The sequence below is a fragment of the Tarenaya hassleriana genome, unplaced genomic scaffold (genome assembly GCF_000463585.1).
Source record: "Tarenaya hassleriana unplaced genomic scaffold, ASM46358v1 Cleome11, whole genome shotgun sequence".
Taxonomy (NCBI): domain Eukaryota; kingdom Viridiplantae; phylum Streptophyta; class Magnoliopsida; order Brassicales; family Cleomaceae; genus Tarenaya; species Tarenaya hassleriana.
In genome coordinates, this window is record NW_010961290.1 from 3,158,030 (window position 1) to 3,180,017 (window position 21,988).

The 21,988-nt window shown below is 37.2% G+C and overlaps 5 protein-coding genes across 9 annotated transcripts; 4 read left to right on the forward strand and 1 right to left on the reverse strand.

Moving 5' to 3' along the window:
- Nucleotides 1–477: 477 nt before the first annotated feature.
- Nucleotides 478–1,923, forward strand: LOC104805732 (aspartic proteinase CDR1-like). The gene has a single exon (XM_010530388.1). The coding sequence runs from the start codon at nucleotides 489–491 to the stop codon at nucleotides 1,797–1,799; it is 1,311 nt and encodes a 436-aa protein (XP_010528690.1). The 5' UTR covers nucleotides 478–488; the 3' UTR covers nucleotides 1,800–1,923.
- Nucleotides 1,924–2,728: 805 nt separating this feature from the next.
- On the reverse strand, nucleotides 2,729–4,670 carry LOC104805733 (tubulin-folding cofactor A). Of its 3 annotated transcripts, none has more exons than XM_010530389.1 (4): nucleotides 4,570–4,670; nucleotides 3,789–3,947; nucleotides 3,420–3,506; nucleotides 2,729–3,136 (listed from the first exon to the last, which is right to left on the reverse strand). In XM_010530389.1, the coding sequence occupies exons 1-4, from the start codon at nucleotides 4,663–4,665 to the stop codon at nucleotides 3,035–3,037; spliced, it is 444 nt and encodes a 147-aa protein (XP_010528691.1). In that variant the 5' UTR covers nucleotides 4,666–4,670; the 3' UTR covers nucleotides 2,729–3,034. The 3 variants fall into 3 exon arrangements, with proteins under 3 accessions (XP_010528691.1, XP_010528692.1, XP_010528693.1); XM_010530390.1 differs by having other exon boundaries at nucleotides 4,542–4,648; XM_010530391.2 differs by lacking the exon at nucleotides 4,570–4,670 and adding an exon at nucleotides 4,240–4,527.
- A 1,432-nt stretch (nucleotides 4,671–6,102) lies between these two features.
- On the forward strand, nucleotides 6,103–7,021 carry LOC104805734 (germin-like protein subfamily 1 member 8). 3 transcript variants are annotated; one of them, XM_019201550.1, is made up of 3 exons: nucleotides 6,103–6,255; nucleotides 6,394–6,618; nucleotides 6,733–7,021. In XM_019201550.1, the coding sequence occupies exons 1-3, from the start codon at nucleotides 6,135–6,137 to the stop codon at nucleotides 6,930–6,932; spliced, it is 546 nt and encodes a 181-aa protein (XP_019057095.1). In that variant the 5' UTR covers nucleotides 6,103–6,134; the 3' UTR covers nucleotides 6,933–7,021. The 3 variants fall into 3 exon arrangements, with proteins under 3 accessions (XP_019057095.1, XP_010528694.1, XP_010528695.1); XM_010530392.2 differs by having other exon boundaries at nucleotides 6,394–7,021; XM_010530393.2 differs by having other exon boundaries at nucleotides 6,103–6,243; nucleotides 6,451–7,021.
- Nucleotides 7,022–10,783: 3,762 nt separating this feature from the next.
- LOC104805735 (germin-like protein subfamily 1 member 8) lies at nucleotides 10,784–11,747 on the forward strand. Its single transcript, XM_010530394.1, has 2 exons — nucleotides 10,784–10,944; nucleotides 11,075–11,747. The coding sequence occupies exons 1-2, from the start codon at nucleotides 10,824–10,826 to the stop codon at nucleotides 11,614–11,616; spliced, it is 663 nt and encodes a 220-aa protein (XP_010528696.1). The 5' UTR covers nucleotides 10,784–10,823; the 3' UTR covers nucleotides 11,617–11,747.
- Nucleotides 11,748–13,791: 2,044 nt separating this feature from the next.
- On the forward strand, nucleotides 13,792–14,913 carry LOC104805736 (germin-like protein subfamily 1 member 8). The gene is made up of 2 exons (XM_010530395.2): nucleotides 13,792–13,959; nucleotides 14,146–14,913. The coding sequence occupies exons 1-2, from the start codon at nucleotides 13,839–13,841 to the stop codon at nucleotides 14,682–14,684; spliced, it is 660 nt and encodes a 219-aa protein (XP_010528697.1). The 5' UTR covers nucleotides 13,792–13,838; the 3' UTR covers nucleotides 14,685–14,913.
- Nucleotides 14,914–21,988: the final 7,075 nt, after the last annotated feature.

Sequence of the window (21,988 nt, forward strand, 5' to 3'; positions counted from 1 at the left end):
TTTCCCTACTATTTTTTAATACTATAATTAAAAAAATTAATTTAGATGCTTTTGATACAGTTTAAATTGTGCAAACTAAGTCCATTTTGACATTCATTTTCCGTAGATTAGATTCATTGTACGTTCATTTCTTTTTGTGGAAATTAGTATTCTGAAGACCAAAGGAGAAGGAGAAGTATTCATTAGTATTCAAAAGGAAAAAAAATTTATTTAATTCATTTGTAATAAAGATTATGGATGCATGCATGAATAACAATTCCACATGGACAATAGGAAACAAATCGGGGAATAAGTCACCAATATCCCAAAATGATTAAATTTGGTAATTATTTTCATATTTAATTGCATTCCTCACAAACCACTCTACCACAGATTCATTACCCAATAAACATAAACCTTATATAGTTATGTGTATGTGTGTGTATATATATATATATATGCTGTGCATGTGAAATGTATAAGAAAAACAATAACTCATCCTTTGAAAAATGGCGTCTCGATTATCTTCTTCAACCATTTTCTCACTCTTCTTGGTCTCATCAGCGTTTCTCTCAAACGCAAACGCGGAATCCGAACGCGGTTTCACCGTCGACCTCATCCACCGCGATTCCCCCAAATCGCCGTTTTACAATCCCGCGGAGGCCCCATCGCAGCGTTTGAGGAACGCGTTACGTAGATCAGCGGACCGCGCGGTCCATTTCGCCCGTTCGGATGGTTTGTCACCAAACACGCCTGTATCTGAGATAACGTCAAACCGAGGCGAGTATCTGATGAACATCTCGATCGGGTCGCCGCCTTTCCCGATAATGGCGATCGCCGACACGGGGAGCGACCTGATCTGGACGCAGTGCAAACCCTGTGAAGATTGCTACTCGCAAGACGCTCCTCTCTTCGATCCAGAACGCTCGTCCACGTACAAAAAGGTTTCTTGCAGCTCAAGGCAATGCCAAGCCACAGAAAGAACCAGTTGCATTGGCGGTACTTGCCAATACTCTATCTCGTACGGTGACCGGTCTCACTCCATCGGCCATATCGCAGTCGACACCGTCACGCTCGGGTCCACGGACAGCCGCCCCGTGGCTCTTAAAAACACTGTCATCGGGTGCGGCCACGACAATGCAGGAACGTTCAACGAGAAGAGTTCAGGGATCATCGGACTCGGAGGAGGCTCAGTTTCGCTGATTAGACAACTCGGCGACTCGATCGATGGGAAATTCTCGTACTGTTTGGTCCCTCTGTCGTCGAAATCCGACGGGACCAGCAAGATGAACTTCGGTTCCAAAGCTGTAGTGTCGGGCACTGGAACCGTCTCTACCCCAATCGTCAAGAAAGAACCGGACACATTCTACTATCTGACACTCGAAGCTATTACCGTGGGAAGCAAGAAACTCGATTTCGACAGCTCGGGTCTTGGAACCGAAGAAGGTAACATAATCATCGACTCGGGCACAACACTAACGTTGTTGCCGTCCAGTTTTTACTCCGAACTCGAGTCGACTGTTGCATCGATGGTGGATGCGGAGCGAACGTCGGATCCAGGAAAATTTTTGAGTCTGTGCTACCAATTGAGTTCCGATCTCAAAGTTCCGACAATCACAATGAACTTCAAAGGGGCAGATGTGAAGCTCGACCCCTCGAATTACTTCGTGCTGGTCGCAGAAGGCGTCGTTTGCCTCGCCTTCGCCGGAAACGACAACTTTTCTATCTACGGCAACTTGTCTCAGATGGACTTCCTTGTCGGATACGACAGCGTTTCGCAGAAGGTGTCCTTCAAGCCAACCGATTGTGCTAAGATGTAAAAGGAGGAGGAGGAATTATCTGTCATATGATGCTTTCATCTCTTTTCTTGTGGGTTCGTTTTCTTGATTGTTCGTTCATATGTATTTGGCTTGATTTTCAGTAATAAAATTTATATTATAAGTAGGATAACCGGACCAAACCGAAAAAACTAATACCGTTCCAAAACTGAACCGTCATAAAATCCCAAACAGTTATGTTTTCAACAAAATCGAATAAATCAGAACCAAACCGAAGTGAATATAGGAAAACCCAGAAAAAAGAGAGTTTTTTAAGAAAATAAAATTAAAAAAAATTCTAAACGAGAACCGTATCAAAAGAACCGAGAGTTGAATACAGCTGAAAAACTAGAAATTTCATAAGAAAATAAAAAAAATAAAATAAAAAACCGAATTGAATCGAACCCAAAACCAAACCGGATCGAACGCAATGTAACAACCAAATGGTATAAATTTTCTATAACTAAATAACCCGAACTGAACAAATATCGAACCGAACCGAACCCCTAAGGGTATTTATTGATTTGAATAATTTTTTTTGAAGGAATAGAATCACATTTACATTCATCTGCCAGACATCCAACGACTAAAACAACGAGAACATGGCTTCATCCCGAACCACGAGTGACCCGAGCCATGTTATTTCGATGGCATGGCAGTGCAAGAATCTTACGAGGATCACAGTACAGCTGTGATCGCATAACCACCGCCTTACATGATATTGGAACAACACTAGTTCTGGCACAAGAGTGAAGATCTCAACGAGGTTTCTAGCACAAGTGTGAAGAACGATGGTGACCAGTTCCTTAATAGACAGCAGCTCGTACCTGTGGGTTTTTGAAGGGGAGATTCCGGGTTTATGGTGCATCAAGATCTTCATGAAGAGATTCTAACTCCATAAAATGCAAATGCTGAGAAAAGAAACTGAAACATAAGAGTAGAAGATGCTGTTTCTTCTGGGATAACATTAAAGAACCAGCTGAAATGGTAAGATAAGGTTGCTCTCCGAGAATGAACAGGGACTCGACAATCTGGACAACGGCCATCGAGAAAGGACCGGACGGTTCATTGATAGCGTCGATAACAGATGAGATTGAATCGAGAAACAGAGGTAATAGAGAACCTCTTCTTGACTTCCACTAGCTACAATGACTGAACTCATCAGGTCTTTACAACAGAAAACCAACCGATCCATCAACAAAAAGCGTTTGCAATTGCGCCGCTTGACAACAGATAAATCAGGCGTCTTCTGTGTGGAAGAGCTTCTCCACATCCGCGACAGTGTTCTTTGCATCTTCGATTTCCGGGCATTCCTTCTCGTTTGCCTCTTCCAGTTCCACCTAGACACATTCAACACGGTTTTCTTTCGTTAAATTTAACTAGAGTCAGCTATGTTTTCACTAAATCTCAAAAGCACTTATTTATGCTTCGTGCAAGGCCGCCTTCCACAGCTAGACTCTGAAAATTCCCGTCACAGTCACAGATTAACAACTCCAAAACCAAGATGCAATTCCTCAGGTAAACACTCTACACATGTTAAGTTGTTATCCTACACTAATTCCTTAGAAGCTAGATATCTTTTTAGGGTTTAGAGAGAGCAACAAAACTTGAAGATATAATTACCAAAGTTGCCTTCAAGTCAGCTAAAGCTGCCTCCAAGCGTCTGTGGCAATCCGGAATCATCATCCTCGACTCAGCCAATACATTTTCCTGCACTCCACATGGAAACAAATGGAAAGAGGAAAAAAAAGTGAAGGAATTGAAACCCACAAGAAACTTTCGAGTTCATCATATCTTAATCTGAATTTGTAACAATTGGTATCGACGATACAATGCCTGAGGGGATGGGATGAAATAAAACCCGGTTCATCATCTTAAATACATAAAAAGAAGCAAAATCAGCACCTAACATGACATCCGTAAGGTTTTCTAATGAAGCAAGAAACAATGGAATCAACCTTAAATACTGGAGAGAGAACAGACAATGGATACCTGTTGTTTTAGATCGTAAGGGTCGGCTCCTTTCTCCTTCATATCAGCTGTCTTAGCAGCTTCTCTCTCGACCTCCTTCTCGTAGGAGTGTAGCTCTTTGACAATCCTCTTACATGTAGATGTCTTGATCTTTAGATTCCTGATCGTTGCCATGATTACCTGCCAATTAAAGCTCTTTCCTTTAGATTTTCATGGTAAAAAAAAAAGGGGAAGAAAAGGGAAAAGAGCTATACTACATGTCTTTTGAATCTATGAGTCAACTCTAACTTCCCCTTCTATACCAAGGAACATCAAACACACACAAATGCAACATTTACATGAATTCGGAGACCAAAACAAGTTGCCATTATAACCCATCAAGTAAAGAATTTCCCATTTGATGAGCATCACAGAACAAAGTGATTTGGAAACTTGTAGAAGTAAATCCAAGCAAATGCATCAAATGTTCTACCTTCCTCCTTCACTAGGGCACATCAAGCACACACAATATGCGACATTTGGATGAATTTGGAGACTCAAAAGCAAAACTTATCCATAACAAGACAATGGTTCTCGCTGTAAACGGAAAGATAGACTTTAAATACTGCTTGCTAATACACTTCTTTCTCGCTGATTCTGGTTTTCGAGAGGATCTAATTCACTTTGTTATCGTCGCGAAACCCAAATCGAACACACAATTGGTCCTATCAAAATCGGGTCGCTTCAGGAAAAATAAAAGGCAAAGATCGAATCTTTCATTCAGAAACAACGCACCAAAATCAGAGGAAACAAAGTAAATTACAGAGACGATTTCGACAGATCGAGAGAGAGAGACTTCGAAACTCAGATCGGAAAACAGAAGCGTTAAAAATGAAAAACTGGACAAAGGAGGGGGCATGGCGCGTGCGTATTAGGGATGCGGACGTATCGGTATCCGGCGCGTGTGTGTGGACACGTGTGGCTTCATCAGGGTATTTATAGATTTACAGCTTTACCCCTAGCTCTGCTTCATTATTACCATTTGGCTAAAGTATGAATCTTTTTGGCACTTTTCTCAAGACTCAGGAGTGTCAATTTAGACCTCGGGTCTGAAATTCGGCACGGTCCATCTCGAAAAATACCAAATTTTGGATTTAAGTTTTTTCGATCCGCAAATAATCGGATTTTCATATTGGTTTTACATCAGATTTCAGATTTGATTCAGACCGAGAGACGGAAGCCCAAAATATATATTTTTTTTAAATCATAATAGAAAAAAGAAAAAAATTTATATTTACGGATCCGTTCGATCTAAAAATAGTTTATTATAAAAAAAAAGAGTTAATTCTAAAATAATCGATTGGATATTCTTTTTTTAATGTTATAAAGATGTTTATTCGGATCATATGATTCATATTGTGTGAGTTAATGGAATATCCTTAAAAATATATTGATGCAAACAATTTAAAATAATTAAAAAAATTGAAGAAAAAAATAATGAATTCAAGTTGTAAGAACTTTATATTTTTACCATCTCCTCTGAATGATAGAAATATTCTCGATAGCCCATGAAAAAAGAATTAATTAAATATGTTTTCTTTTGACCGCAATGGTAATAATATATTGATGGTTCAACAAAAAAATAATAATATATTGATGGAAAACATCTAAAAATAGTTTAAAATAAAAAAAAATAGATAATTCAAATTGTTACCAGTTTGAAGAAACCCAAAACAATACTGAAAAAATGAAACATGTTGAAAAAGAAACATGTTAATTTATTTTAAATTTAATATGAAATCAAATTTGCAGAAATAAATCTAGATCGCTAAGATACTCAAATCGTGGAAATAAATTGAATAAAATCAAGATTATATCACAATCGATTTTTGTAACGAGTTTGGATGATTAGTTTAGCGGTTTTCGAAGTCTAAACTAGAAAACAATAAATTTATCATTAATTTATTATTTTATCCATGAAAATGGAATTACATAACGACGTTTTCACAAGAGTTGTCATACTTTTTTATCATATGATAATTCGACACCTAATTTTCAATAGATCATTACATTAATCTAAAACAAAACAATACATATCCATTTTTGATTAAATGTTTTTTTCAATCATCGAAAAATAATCCCAATAGCAAACGTTCACCGTTTCAAGATTCTAGTTCTTGGGGGCATTCTTGCAAAAAAAATAAAATTGAATTGGAAAAATATTTGGACATAACGTGTGGATTTAGATTTAACATCCTTAATGGACCGATTCTTTCACACGATCAAATCATCTATAAGAACGAGCTCGACCGATTTGGTTCACAAACCTCCCGCCTCTCCATCAACGCAGGAAAGATTCAAGAAATAAACAAAGAGAACCATTCCAATATGGGCATTAGGAGTTTCTTCTCTCTCTTTCTCCTATCTGTGACAATCCCATACGCCATGGCTTCGGACCCAAGCCCTCTTCAAGATTTCTGCGTCGCCGTTAACAACCCCGCAAACGCATGTACGAATCTCTACTCTATTTTTCTATGTTCCCCTTTCATGGCTTTTGGATATCTGTGATTAGGTCTTTACGTGTATTTTACAACATTCGCCGACATTGTAGTTTCAAAACCGATCTATTGTCTTGTGTTTTTCGCAGTGTTTGTGAACGGAAAGTTCTGTAAGGACCCGAAACTCGTCACGGCAGACGACTTCTTCAAATCCGGCTTCGACAAGGCAGGAAACACGACCAACCGGATCGGATCCAGTGTGACCGCGTTCAACGTTGACACCCTTCCGGGGTTGAACACGCTCGGGATATCGCTCGTCCGTATAGACTACGCACCGTTCGGACAAAACCCTCCCCACACCCACCCACGTGCGACTGAAGTGCTTGTCGTCCAAGAGGGCACTTTGTACGTAGGTTTCGTCTCGTCGAACGCAGATGGCAACCGTCTCTTCACGAAAACACTCAACACTGGCGATGTGTTCGTCTTCCCCGAAGGCCTCATCCATTTCCAATTCAACCCGACGCGTTCCAAGGCCGTCGCTTTCGCCGCCCTAAGCAGTCAGAATCCTGGCGTCATCACGATCGCCAACTCGGTTTTCGGGTCTAAACCCGCGATTGACCCGATCGTCCTCTCAAAGGCATTCCAGTTGGATGTTAACGTGGTTAAGAATCTTCAGACCAAATTCTGACCCCGTGATTGTATTCTGAATTTTTTCTAACAACATTCCTACCGAATAATGTGTTGTGAAATTTACCATGCTTTGAAAGTTACTGCCTTCTGCTTGTCCGAAGTATTGTCTCTTCTCTTAACAATGAATATGAATACTTTTTTTTTTTTGGTTAAAATGAATATGAACACTTTAGCACTAAAATATATTAAGAATGGAATATAATTAATAAAAAAAATTACAAAAAATGTCTCTGAGATTAAACAAATTAGTACTAAAATACATTTACAAATTACTTCTTACTATGGACAAGATTCGCCGGTTAAACAGTAACCTGAGATGGTTTCTTATCGCACAAGAAACCATCATCACAAAATAGACTACTGCCTTGTGTAATAAGAAACAACCGTCCAACGATGAATTAACCTCACGGAGTATATATATCCATTTGCTGTTTTAGTGAAACCCCAACAAATATATTGATGATGATAAAATATGATATAAAAATTAGGGGTGTAAAACGGGCTGTCCCGATCCAGTCCAGATCATCCCAATCTGAAAAATTTTCAGCTCAACTCATTTTTGGCCCATTTTTTAGCGAGCCAAAAATATGTCAGCTCACTCCAGATCGTCTTAACTCGTGAGCCAAATGAGTCGGCCCCCGAGCCAAACATATAAATTTTAAAAATAAATTTTAATATTTAAAAATATTTAAAAATAATTTTAATATATAAAATATTTTTAAAATATCTAAAATATAATAAAAAAAATAAAAATTTTAAACAAAATAAACTAAATATGTAATAAAAATAAAATTTGTATATATAAAAATATTAAAATTTAAAAAAAATAAATATTTGTTCTGACCCGAGAACCAGTTCAGATCGTGATGGGTTGGCTCACCATGAACCCGGCTCATGATAGGTTGGCTCATATGACCCGTTTTTTTATGAGCTCAAAATATTTGAGTTTGACTCGGAAAAATATGGGTTGGCTCATGAGCCACCCGCGAACCGAACTGGTTGAAGTGGGTGAGGCAAAACTCCCACCCGAACTCTTGGGTTACCTTTTAACAAAAAAAAATGATATAAAATAATGTACAATCAAATAATAAACCCAAAATATAAGGATAAACACACATAGTTAATATTGATAAAATATTACATCTAGATTATAGTTATCTACTAACGATATGATACAGTTGCCCATATGTGAGTGCTCTAAGTGGTGTCGTAAAGTAATCACGGTTCCATTTTGGTCATCACCAATATAGAAAACATGTTACAGTTTTGTCAAGATTTCGCTTATTCGAATTTTTATAGGTTTAAAATTTAAACATTATCTTCCGTTTTTTTTTTAAAATTATTCGTTCCGGCAATGCTCTTATGTTCAATATAACAATGCAACCTTGGAATCCAAAATCTGATGATGTAAATTTTCCTATGAAAATTCAAGAGTTTCGAATTATTCCAACACATAAAACAACATTCACCATTGAAACCCAAATTTGAGTTATTCAACCGGTGAAACGAGACGTAAAGCGTTTGTCCCGCCCTGAGTTCGAATATCAAATTTGGAAAGAGAGCATATATTCCAAAATATCTCACTGGTTCCCGACTCCGGAATTAGTATGGATTTCAGTACCTGATTACAAAAAAAACATTCACCATTAGATTCATCAGGTCGAAGATAATTTAATTATAATATTGAATATGGATAGTTGTCTAAGTCTGTTAACTACGTCCAAATCAAAATTCACAATCATCAACTTTTTTTTTCTCATAAAAAATAAGAAAATCTTGTTATTACTGCCCATAAAAAAAATAAGTAGAATTAATTTTTTTATATCTAATCATTTTAGATGTTGGCTGTAAATTAATGGTAACTATATAACAACGAAACGAATAGTTCGAAAAAGTCAATTAATTCAAGTTGTCACCCATTTGATATTTTTTATAGTTTGGTTTAAAACAATAGCTTCAGTTAGTTAGGACGAGGAAAAAAAAATTATGAGATTGAGAAAATCTCCGATAAATTGAAGAATCGATCGGCGAATATATATGAAGATTCAACAGAAAAATCGAAGGAAATCGAAACCAAGGGTGATATATATATATATATATACTCTCATACTATAAAGAAATTTGAATTATAGGAAGATGAAATGTGGAACATATTTTCGGTACATATCTGTAAGAATAAAGAACAAATATTAATTGAAAAGCCGTTACAATGTCCAACATGGTCATGTATTTAAATAAACCATCCAAGACATATATATATATATATATCACACCCACCCACGTGCGACTGAAGTGCTTGTCGTCCAAGAGGGCACTTTGTACGTAGGTTTCGTCTCGTCGAACGCAGATGGCAACCGTCTCTTCACGAAAACACTCAACACTGGCGATGTGTTCGTCTTCCCCGAAGGCCTCATCCATTTCCAATTCAACCCGACGCGTTCCAAGGCCGTCGCTTTCGCCGCCCTAAGCAGTCAGAATCCTGGCGTCATCACGATCGCCAACTCGGTTTTCGGGTCTAAACCCGCGATTGACCCGATCGTCCTCTCAAAGGCATTCCAGTTGGATGTTAACGTGGTTAAGAATCTTCAGACCAAATTCTGACCCATATATATATATATATATATATATATATATATATATATATATATATAACCAATACATAGGCAATATATTAACGAATACATAAGACATAACTGTAAAGAAAAAAAGTAAAAAATAATTTCTGCGACTATGTCGGGTTTTTTTTTTTAACACAAATTATATTTAACTTGGTGAAAATATTGAGAATGCCTTTGACAAAAATAAAAGAAAATACGGAGAACGGTGAAAAAAATGTTTCTGAATTTTTATGTCGGTGTAAATATACTATTAAATAACTAACGTGTTTTTGTACGAACAAAATAAATGACCCGTGAAATTGAGAATTTAAACTTTATTTTTTGGTAACATGTATGATTTAGCAGACAAATAATTAGAGAACATGATTTCTAAAACCTAGTTGAACGAAGAAACCCTAAAACTAACTCAAATTGGAAAACAAAAGAAAGTTAATTCAAGTTGACTTTTTTTTTTCTTTCCATATCGTATGGACCACAAACAGTAAATCAAATAAATTTTATACCAACTAAACTATTTATATATAAACGCAAATGATAATGATATAATGGTAGAAATTTTTTAACAACTAGCTAAAAATATAATTCAATGCGTGACATTTTTTATACCTCAAATTGAGAATTATGCTTTTAGGTATTCTCTTTTTATCTCTTTCAAATCCTGTAACCATCTACGTTAAGATTGACAGCTTACCGACATTTAACGTAAACACCCAAAGCAAAACCAAACACGTTGACTTCTAATTGAGGGGTTAGCCATATGTCACCTTTTTTTGTATAATCAGTGATGTCTGGTGGATTCGAACCACTGTGATACCACTTCTGGACCATAGGGCACAATTTTAATTTGCAAAAAAAATATATTAAAAACATTGATTTTAGAGCAGATTGGAAGAAGAAAACGATTGCCCTCGCACCCTCGTTTTCAATACGCAACTAAAACGAAACAATACATATCCATTTTGATTAATTCGTCGAAAACTAATGCCAATATATATATTCGGGCTCTAGTTCTAATAAACGCTTACCATTTCAAGATTTCAGTTCTTGGGAGTAGTTGCATTTCTTGATTTGAATTATTAAAAAAAAAAACACGTAGAATAATATTGGATAGAGCGTGTGCATGCATGCATTTAGGTTAATATAATATATCTCTAATATGGACCGATTCAAACACAATCATCTATAAAATGGCATGTTTTGATTCGTAGATCTCCCACCTCTCCATCGACTCAAGATTCAAGAAGTAAACAGAAAGAACCGTTTCAATATATATGGCTCCTAAGAGTTTCTTCGCTCTCTTTCTCCTATCTGTGACACTCTCATATCCCATGGCTTCGGACCCAAGCCCTCTTCAAGATTTCTGCGTCGCCGTTAACGACCCAGCAAACGCATGTACGAATCTTCCCTACTCTATATTTCCCTGTTCCTTTTTCATGGTTTTGGACATTCACTCAGATATCTGATTAGGTCTTCGCGTGTTTTGCAACATTCACTGACTTTGCATTCTCCCATGTTTTTACAGTGTTTGTGAATGGAAAGTTCTGCAAGGACCCGAAGCTCGTCACGCCAGAAGACTTCTTCAAAGCAGGCTTCAACAATGCGGGAAACACGAACAACCGAGTTGGATCCAATGTAACGGCTTTCAACGTTGGCAACCTTGCAGGGTTGAACACGCTCGGGATATCGCTCGTCCGTATAGACTATGCACCGTTCGGACAAAACCCTCCTCACACTCACCCACGTGCGACTGAAGTGCTTGTCGTCCAAGAGGGCACTTTGTACGTAGGATTCGTCTCGTCGTCGATCCCAGATGGCAACCGCCTCTTCACCAAAACACTCAACACTGGCGATGTGTTTGTCTTCCCCGAAGGACTCATCCATTTCCAATTCAACCCGACACACTCCAAGGCCGTTGCATTCGCCGCTCTGAGCAGTCAGAACCCTGGTGTCATCACGATCGCCAACTCGGTTTTCGGGTCTAAACCCGCGATTGACCCGATCGCCCTCTCAAATGCATTCCAGTTGGATGTTAACGTGGTGAAGAATCTTCAGACCAAATTCTGATCTCGTGTTAATTAAGAGACATTATCTTCTGAATTTTCATTAATAATGTTCCTATGAATAATGATGATGTCCGTATGTGTGTGTTTTCAATCGTGTTTAATAAAATTTACTATGCTTTGGAAGTTTATGTATGTTCTCCTGTTCTAAGTGTTGTCTCTTCTCAGTGTCTTCAATGTTGCAATGCCCTTGAAAGTTTCTATTTGTCTTCTTGTTCGAAGTGTTTCTCTTCTCAACTATTAATTTCGATGTTGCAAGTCAGATTCTGAACCTCCAGGGAATACTTTAGCACTGAAATACATAATAAATGGAGCCCTAATTAAGACCAAGCTACAATACGAGCTATGGTAGGCAATCTGTTCTTAACCGCAAGCCAAACAATGAGTGAGTGGTTAGGGATGGAGTTAGAGAACCAGATTACCTCAGACCAAGGAGAACTCGTGGTCGATGTTGAAGATTCCACCATACATATTCAAAGGATGATGGAGACGATCGAGAGGGCCATGCATGTGTCCGTTGGAAAATATTCTGAGCAATTAATAAGGATACCAATGGAGCAATCAAGCACTAACTAAGTCATACCAAGTATTAATAAGTTTCTATATAATGCATAAATATATTTTGGACTTTAGTTATTTCCTTACATAGAAATTTATATCGGTTATCACTTTAATAGTTTTGCTTTATTGGCATCCTTTGTATAGATTATAAAAATATAAAGAAGCGTGTAAAATCATTCATGGAATAAGGAAGGGACTTAGTCCCCTTTTGTTCATGAACTCTCGGCCATCTTCTTTTACGACCGATTCCAATCTCTTCTACTTTATTTCGACAGCGGTTGAATAAAATTCTACACGCGGTTGAATAAGTTACCACGTGCGTTTCATCGTGAAAGCCGTTGTGCGGACTGTAGAAAAGGAATGATCAGCCCGTGACGAGGAGGGAGGTGGTTGCAATGAAGGAAAGTCCAACCCGTTTTCTTGTTATGATATCCGTGTAGCAGTTACGTTAGACCAAGTATGCGGTAAACGCCGAGATCAAAAGAATAAAAAACACGTTGACCTTTGTTTGAGTCAACGTCCGCACCGAACATGATCAGTTCTGAAACACTAGTTGTATGAAGAACATGTGCATACTCGATCATGGAATAACGAAAAATAGCGCGTGTTATTGGTCTAAAATGAAATATTTGATGGACCGAAACTATCACGTATCCCATATGAATTGTGCTCTCACCCATCCTTCCAAAACTTCAGAAGAAGTCATTTCACATTTGCCGATCAATGCCACAGTCAATTAATGTCGATAACCTCCCGGGTTTAAACATTCGTATACAAGGGTAATAATGTAATTATATCTTAATTATATCTTAAAAATTAAAAAGTTTTTGATTTTTGCATTAAAATAGTTTTTCAAGTTTTTACAAACATTAAATTTACAATATCTTAATTATCATTTTTTTTTTGTGAATTCTAAAAACTCAAAAACTTCCTCCATTCAGAAAGGGTATTAAAAAGCTGGTTAAATGTCCAACGTGGTCATGTATTTTTAATTTTCCATCCAGGTAAACCGTCACTAGCTCATGGGCCACAGGAACTTGTTTCTAACTATTTAAATAAACCATGCTCCTTTTAAAAAAAGTGTATTTCCAAGACATATATACCCAATACATAGGCAATATATTAACGGAAATTAAAAATAATTCTACCACGATGTCGGGTGTTTTTAAACACAAATTATAATTAATTTGGTGAAAATATGGAGAATGGTAAAAAAAAAATGTTTCTGAACTTTTATGTCGTTTTCCCGTGTAAATATACTATTAAATAATTAATATATTTTGGTAGGAACACGATAAATGATATATGTGTTATGGCTGCTCTGTCTGATAATAATAATAGACGATCCATTCCGTTCCAAGATCAAAAGAATCCAAAAACACGTTTACTTTCTTTTTTTTTTGAGCGAACTCCCAATTCTAACAAACGCTTACCAGTTCAAGATTCCAGTTCTTGGGCATAGTTGCGTTTCTTGATTTGAATTATTTTAAAAAAAAAATACATAGAATAATATTGGACATAGCGTGTGCGTTTAGGTTAATATATCTCCAATGGACCGATTCAAACACAATCATCTATAAAATGGCACGTTTTGATCCATAGATCTCCCACCTCTCCATCAACGCAGGAAAGATTCAAGAAATAAACAAAGAGAACCATTTCAATATGGGCATTAGGAGTTTCTTCTCTCTCTTTCTCCTATCTGTGACAATCCCATACGCCATGGCTTCTGATCCAAGCCCTCTTCAAGATTTCTGCGTCGCCGTTAACGACCCCGCAAACGCTGGTACGCCATATATCGTAATCGGTTTTTCTCTGTTCCTTTTCATTGTAAAAAACATTCACACGTACATATAAATCGTTTAAAGTATATATGTAAGGTTGAAACCTATCCTCATAGGTTCTTCTCCGATGAGGTCTTTACGTATTTACAGCATTCACTGACTTTGCATTGTTGAAACCGACCTCGCAGTGTTTGTGAATGGCAAGATCTGTAAGGACCCGAAGCTCGTCACGCCAGAAGACTTCTTCAAAGCAGGCTTCAACAATGCGGGAAACACGAACAACCGAGTTGGATCCAATGTAACGGCTTTCAACGTTGGCAACCTTGCAGGGTTGAACACGCTCGGGATATCGCTCGTCCGTATAGACTATGCACCGTTCGGACAAAACCCTCCTCACACTCACCCACGTGCGACTGAAGTGCTTGTTGTCCAAGAGGGAACTTTGTACGTAGGGTTTGTCTCGTCGAATGGAGATGGCAACCGTCTCTTCACCAAAACACTCAACACTGGCGATGTTTTTGTCTTCCCCGAAGGACTCATCCATTTCCAATTCAACCCCACCCATTCTAAGGCCGTTGCTTTCGCCGCTCTGAGCAGTCAGAATCCTGGTGTCATCACGATCGCTAACTCAGTTTTCGGGTCTAAACCCGCGATTGACCCGATCGTCCTCTCAAAGGCGTTCCAGTTGGATGTTAACGTGGTAAAGAATCTTCAGACCAAATTCTGATCCCGTGGCAAGAGACATTATCTTCTGAGTTTTTATTAATAATGTTCCTATGAATAATGATGATGAATGTGTGTCGAGAGACATTGTATTTCAGAATTTTCATTAATAATTTCCCTATATATATGAATAACGATGATGTATGCGTGTCTGTTTAAGAAAAATTTACTGTTCGAACTGTTGTCTCTCCTCAATGTTTTTCAATGTTGCAATGCCTTTGAAAGTTTCTGTTTGTCTTCTTGTTCGTAATGTTTCTATTCTCAACTATTAATTTCGATGTTGCAAGTCAGACTCTGAACCTCCAGGGAATACTTTAGCCCTGAAATGCATAATGAATGGAGCCTAAGACAGACCAAAATTAATATATATATATATATATATATATACATATATCCAAGATTAGACAGTTCCTGTAATGATGAAGTTTCATCAATTACACGACAACCTGGACGGTTTCTTTTCGGGCAAGAAACCGACATCAGTAATAGACTATTGCCACGCTCTATTCTTTAAGAAATTATCATACAAGGAAGAAAATATAGGATCAAATAAAAAACCCTAAATTGATTAAAGCCCTAATAAACATACAATTAGTAAATATTCTTAAAATATGTGATCTAGATTACAACTTCACTTTTATTCTCCCAAAATTCATGTGATCCCGATTATCCGGATTTGATGCTAACATCAAAGATTGTTCACTTGAGTTATGTTTCAAACCTTGTTTTCAAGTTTTTGTGTGTGTTCGAACATGATTTATGTGTTCAGAATAATGTAAAATCAAGTTCATATATTACGTATATATATACACAGTATTTGAAAATTTGACAAATACGGAGAATGATAAAAGGACCGACTTTCGCAAAACTCATGAAAAAAATTGCGATTTATTATGCCATTTCTACTAATTAACGTCTTTTTTTTTTATATAAACATTGTGTGTTGGCGTGTTCTATTTGGGCAGAAGTCACGTAGACCAAGTGTGCGATGCTTATCCATTAGGCAACGACAAGATCAAAAGAATCCAAGAAACAGGTTGACTTTTGTTAAGAGTCAACGTGGCATGATTAGAAGACCGTTTAACATGTTAATTAATTCTAAAAACACCAGTTGTAAGAAGAACATGTGCATACGATATATCAATATCATGGAATTCCAGTTGTCAAAACTCAAATTTTATCTTTCGTTTTACCATTTCATGGCATAGTTGCAATTCTTGAATTGAACAAATCATGTAATAATGAAAAATAGCGTGTGTTATTGGCCTAAAATGATATCTTTGATGGACCGAATCTGTCACTATCCTATTCTATGAATAGGAATAATGTAATTATATGTATTTAGGGTTGGGGTTATTAGTTAAGTGTGACAAAAAGATGTGGTGTTTTGCAAAATATGACAAAATAGTTATGACCTTTGCAAACTATACATTTTTATAAATTTTTGACAAAATGACCCTTACTTTATTGTATAATTTCAATATTGTCATTTAACGTCCCAATAAATGTGCAATATAAAAAGCAGATTTTTTTGGAAACCGTGTCATCCGGGAGAGCTGTTTTTCATCCGGGAGAGAGTGTTTTTATCCCGGAGAACTATTTTTTGTCCGGGAGAATCTGTTTTTTGTCCTGGAGAATTTTTTTTGTTCGGGAGAGTTTGTTTTTATCCGGGAGAATCTTTTTTTTGTCCGGGAGAACTGTTTTTTGTCCGGGAGGATTGTTTTTTGTCTGGAAAAATCTGTTTTTCGTTCGAAAAAGTTTGATTTTTTGTTCGGAAGAACTGTTTTTTTCGAGGGAGTTGTTTTTCGTTCGGAAGTGTACGTTTTTGGTCCGAATGAAAAATAGTTCTCACGTATAAAAAAATTGTTTTTTTATATAAAAAACATTTTTTCTCCTATGAAAACAATTTTCTCAAAAAAAAGTATTCTCCCAAACGAAAATAGACTTTTTCAGATAAAAAAACATTTTTTCGGATAAAAAAAAGTCTTTCCCGAATGAAAAAATAATTTTTTCGGACGAGAAACAATTCTTCTTGATAAAAAAATTATTTTTTTTCGTATACAAAAACAGTTAAACCAAATAAAAATAGATTCTCACAGATAAAAAATAATTATTCTGGATGAAAAAAACAGTTTTCCGAGATAACACAGTTTCTGAATAAAATATATTTTTTATGCTGTAATTTTTTTGAATAATGGCAACATTAAAATTATACAATAAAGTAAGGGTATTTTTGTCAAAAAATTATAAAAAGGTATAGTTTGCAAAGGAAGAAAAAAAAGGTATAGATTTCTAATGACGTGACGTTTTTGGATACTGGTGCAAATTTTCCCTTTAGGGTTTTTATCAAGTGCTTGGCCGTGGGATGTGGATGGACGGGAGCCGTCTCAACATTTTTTGAGGCCCGTTAGATTATACGAAAATTGTTAATATTTGATTAAAAAAAAGTATAAATTAATATAATAAAAATTATTAATGATTTTAAAAAACATTAATTTTTATAATAAAAACTAGTTAAATACAATCAATAAATTTTATAACGTTTTTCTGTATTAATGATAAGAATAATATTTTTTTTAAAATCCTTGAATTTAGGTTTTGAAATTAATATAATTCATTTTCAGTTTTTAAATAAATTCTTTAATTATTATTGATATATTTTAACAATTATAAAATCAATTTGATATTGATTTTGAATTAATAAAAAATTTGCATTATGACTAATTTATATATCATATTTATTTATACAGTAATATAATGTATAATAATTATATCAAACGATTGATTGCAGTTTTCCAATCTATATTTATTATTATAATAATATATAATTCACAGTAATAAATAGCTTTAAAAAAGGGCCCCTAGATTTATGGACCCTGTTTCATTTGCATTTTGGTATTAGACGGTCTGGCGGCTTCTGCATGCTCGAGACCTGTCTGGACGCGAGTAAACAAACGCGTGTTCGTTGCGTCATGGGCTAATCCTTTGGTCCGTGGGGGAAAGCCCGGGTCCTTGGCACGACATTATAGTCTGTTGGATCGATCAGAATGAGCCATTTGGTCGGGCGACTTCTTCGTCTGTCCCGTCTCGTGTCCTCCCTTCATTCACTTGTCGTGAGGGAATTCGACGTCATCCTCCGCTACTTTAAAGTGCTGCGGTCGATGCCCAGAGCAACGCAGATTCCACATCTTGAAGTACGACCTTTCCAAGTCCCTCACACAAACACGCGTTAGGTTAAAAAAGAACAAAAGTAGCAAGAACTCACCCAACGCTCAGTGTCAAACAGAGGGCAAGTCAATCGAGCTTGTCAGAGACTGAAACTTTGTCCTATCCAACGCTACAGACGCAGCCCTCTCCTCGTACTCCTTTATGCTGTTTGCAAAGAGAAACATGATTTCTTAGGTTTAGCCCAATCGAGCTTGTCATGCTGTATTTTGTCATCGTCTATCAATCCAGCAATCGCGTTGGACGTCATGGCAGAGACGTTGAGAACGTGCTCGGCTTCAGATTGATTACGTTGTCTCCACTCAGAGCCGTCACTCTGACTCAGCGCGGCAAAAGACCTGCAGATAACATCAAGACTCGGTACCTCTGACTACCGAATAAATTATGTTATTCTCGGTATAAATATAAACGGAGATAAAGTTCGAGTTTACAAACCTCGACATTATCTCTGTTGTGCATGCCGAAGACAGACCTCAAAAGGTGTGAGAGGGGATGATTACCGAAATGGCAAAATCGCTGCTTACATATCCGACCCTTAGTCTCTCTAATCCTCTAGCAGTCTTAATAGGGATCGGCAAAGTGACATCTGAAAGAACACTGAAAATATCAACCCGGTTAGATAACTAATGCAAGACAGTACCTAAAATATCGAAATGTCGATTATCTAAGGGACGATATTTCTTAGTTGATTTGCCTTCTGATAATCCCTTCAACCGCAGCCAACATTTTTTCTCGATCCTTCCAACTGCAGACACTCTAGTAATGGGAAAACCAACCAGTCTTAGGAAACAATATGAATATATCTCCTAAGCAGCACAAAAAAAACTCTATATCTTGCAAACTGAACAAAAATAATTCAATTTAAAGTATACTGTAATGGCATACCTGTAGGGGGTGTAGCCTGTCTGTAGCTCTTTATCGCATCCTCGACAAGTCCACTGCGTGTTACAAGGAACGACCAAGAATCTCTTTATGGATGTATCCTATATATATTCTTTTTTGTCAATATTTTCCGACAGGAGAATGTAAGTTTAAAATTCTTTAAACTCATCTTAAATCATGATCTCTATGTAAACAATTTTAATACATCAGATCATGTATGCGGAAATAAATTCTGAATCGAACACATACCTCCAGCCATTGAAAATGGTTGAGTTGAAATCTGAATATTTGGTGCTTCTAAACCTTTAGCAATACAATACTGATGGTGTATATCTATCTGTTTTGCTTGGCTTAGGGACCAAATACGTTACCCCTATTTATTGTTTTTTCTCCATCAGAAAAAACTGCTATTGGGGTGGTTATCATGCAGTTAACACAACATGGAGGAAATGTTAGACCATTAACATAATGGGAAGTTAATAAAACTTCCAACATTCTCCCACTTGGTCTATATATTTTTCTTAATGTGTCGATTATCTGTATAAGAAACACAATATATGAATCATGGGGATAAGTCCTCTTAGTACGAGTATTATCTTCCATGTATTACAGTATATCATGTGTCTTTAAACTTTATATGATAACATTACTTAATGAATAAGCCTTATGCTTATTCTAGGTCCAAGTAAGTGAGTCTTTTAATATCAAATATAGTGTACACTAAAGAAAAAGATACTCACAACTGAATAAGAGTTTCGTGAATACATAAATGTACGTACAAATGAAATAATCACATCATGGAACCAAGTCCCATACTCACAACATGATCCCTGAAATTCTTAATTGGCATGCCCTTAGTCAGAGGATCGGCAATCATCAATTCAGTGCTAATGTGTTCAATGACCACTTTCTTTTCCGCAACACGTTCTCTTATGGCTAAGTACTTGATGTCGATGTGTTTACTCCGACTTCCACTCTTATTGTTCTTAGCCATGAAGACAGCAGCTGAATTATCACAATATAATCTCAATGGCCTAGCAATAGAATCCACAATTCTAAGCCCGGATATGAAACTCTTCAACCATACACCATGCGACGTTGCCTCGAAACATGAAACGAACTCAGCTTCCATAGTGGAAGTAGCGGTCAATGTCTGCTTGCCACTCCTCCATGATACAGCTCCACCGGCAAGCATAAATACATATCCAGAAGTCGACTTACGTGAGTCAACACAGCCAGCAAAGTCTGAATCTGAGTAACCAGTGACCTCTAAATCGTTCGTCCGTCTATACATAAGCATGTGATCCCTCGTACCTTGTAGGTACCTCATCACCTTCTTTGCAGCTTTCCAGTGGTCCAAACCTGGATTACTCTGATATCTCCCTAACATTCCCACGACAAATGCAATGTCAGGTCTTTGCAAACCTGAGCATACATAAGGCTTCCAACTGCAGAAGCATATGGAATGTTCTTCATTTGTTCCCGTTCGAGCTCATTTTTCGGGCATTGATTCAAATTGAACCTATCACCCTTCACAATAGGTGCTGGACTCGGTGAACAATCTTTCATCCGAAACCTCTCCAAGACTTTATTGATATAGATCTCCTGAGACAAACCTAGAATATATCTAGATCTATCTCTATGGATCTTAATGCCGATGACATAAGATGCCTCACCCATATCCTTCATGTCAAAATTCTTAGAGAGAAATTGTTTCACCTCATACAACAACCCTTTGTCATTGGTTGCAAGTAAAATGTCATCCACATATAGAATAAGGAAACAAATCTTACTCCCACTAACCTTCTGGTATATGCAGTTATCCATGGTATTTTCTTCGAAACCAAATGAAGAAATGACACCATGAAACTTCAAATACCACTGACGGGAAGCTTGTTTCAATCCATATATGGATCTCTTAAGTTTGCAAACCAAATGCTCACCACTACTAGAGGAGAATCCTTCAGGTTGTTTCATGTAAACCTCTTCCTCCAGTTCACCATTGAGGAACGCCGTTTTCACATCCATTTGATGTAAATCCATATCAAAATAGGCAACTAATGCCATGATCACACGAAAAGAATCTTTCTTTGATACAGGAGAAAAAGTCTCCTTGTAATCGATTCCTTCTTTCTGAGTGAATCCTTTGGCTACGAGTCTTGCTTTATATCTTTCGATGTTGCCCAATGAGTCTTTCTTGGTTTTGAAGACCCATTTACAACCAATGGCTTTTACACCATTAGGCAACTCGACAAGATCCCAGACTTCATTCGATGCCATCGAATCCATCTCATCTTTCATGGCACTATACCATAAGTCAGATTTCCTACAACTCATGGCTTGTGAAAACGTTTCAGGATCATTTTCGGCTCCAACATTATACTCACACTCTTGTAGATACACCATGTAGTCATCTGGAATTGCTGATTTCCGTACTCTACTAGATCGTCTCAATGTCGTATCAACATTTTCCTGAGGATCATGTTGTATAACCGGTTCAACAATTTCAGGCATTTGTTGAACATGATCTACCGGATCATCAGCTTGTGGAGGTTCGGGAACTGGTTGTTCAACAACACGCACTGGAGCTGGATAAGGGCGACGAACGACAACAGTTCGAAGGTGACTTGAAGTAGAAGGTTGTGAAATAGAGTGATCACTCTCAGACCTTTCTCCTAATGATCTGTCACTCCCACTAATCAAGTCATTCTCAAGAAATTTTGCATTTCTTGACTCCACAATCCGTGTACTGTGAGATGGACAATAAAATCTGTATCCCTTAGACTTTTCGGCATATCCAATGAAATAACCACTAATGGTCCTCGGGTCTAACTTCTTCTCTTGTGGGTTATAAACTCTTACTTCAGACGGACATCCCCAAACGCGTACATGTCGCAAACTCGGTTTCCAACCTTTAAACAACTCGAAAGGTGTCTTTGAGACAGCCTTGGATGGAACTCAGTTTAATATGTACACCGTCGTTTTAAGAGCTTCATTCCACAAGGACTTAGGAAGTTTTGAGTATGATAACATACTCCGCACCATGTCCAATAATGTTCGGTTTCTCCTTTCTGCTACACCATTCTGACTCGGAGAACCAGGTGTGGTATATTGGGCAACAATCCCATGTTCAGCAAGAAACTTCGCAAAAGGACCGGGTGCTTGTCCACTTTCAGTGTATCTACCGTAATATTCACCACC

Excerpts from the sequence above, each read along its gene's own strand:
- LOC104805732 (XM_010530388.1), top strand. The coding sequence starts at position 489 with ATGGCGTCTCGATTATCTTCTTCAACCATTTTCTCACTCTTCTTGGTC.
- LOC104805733 (XM_010530389.1), bottom strand. The coding sequence starts at position 4,665 with ATGCCCCCTCCTTTGTCCAGTTTTTCATTTTTAACGCTTCTGTTTTCC. Across the intron at positions 3,507-3,788 it reads CTTACGATCTAAAACAACAG|GAAAATGTATTGGCTGAGTC; the intron begins GTATCCATTGTC and ends TGTGGAGTGCAG. Across the intron at positions 3,137-3,419 it reads CTGACTTGAAGGCAACTTTG|GTGGAACTGGAAGAGGCAAA; the intron begins GTAATTATATCT and ends GAATGTGTCTAG.
- LOC104805734 (XM_010530392.2), top strand. The coding sequence starts at position 6,135 with ATGGGCATTAGGAGTTTCTTCTCTCTCTTTCTCCTATCTGTGACAATC. Across the intron at positions 6,256-6,393 it reads TAACAACCCCGCAAACGCAT|TGTTTGTGAACGGAAAGTTC; the intron begins GTACGAATCTCT and ends TGTTTTTCGCAG.
- LOC104805735 (XM_010530394.1), top strand. The coding sequence starts at position 10,824 with ATGGCTCCTAAGAGTTTCTTCGCTCTCTTTCTCCTATCTGTGACACTC. Across the intron at positions 10,945-11,074 it reads TAACGACCCAGCAAACGCAT|TGTTTGTGAATGGAAAGTTC; the intron begins GTACGAATCTTC and ends ATGTTTTTACAG.
- LOC104805736 (XM_010530395.2), top strand. The coding sequence starts at position 13,839 with ATGGGCATTAGGAGTTTCTTCTCTCTCTTTCTCCTATCTGTGACAATC. Across the intron at positions 13,960-14,145 it reads TAACGACCCCGCAAACGCTG|TGTTTGTGAATGGCAAGATC; the intron begins GTACGCCATATA and ends CCGACCTCGCAG.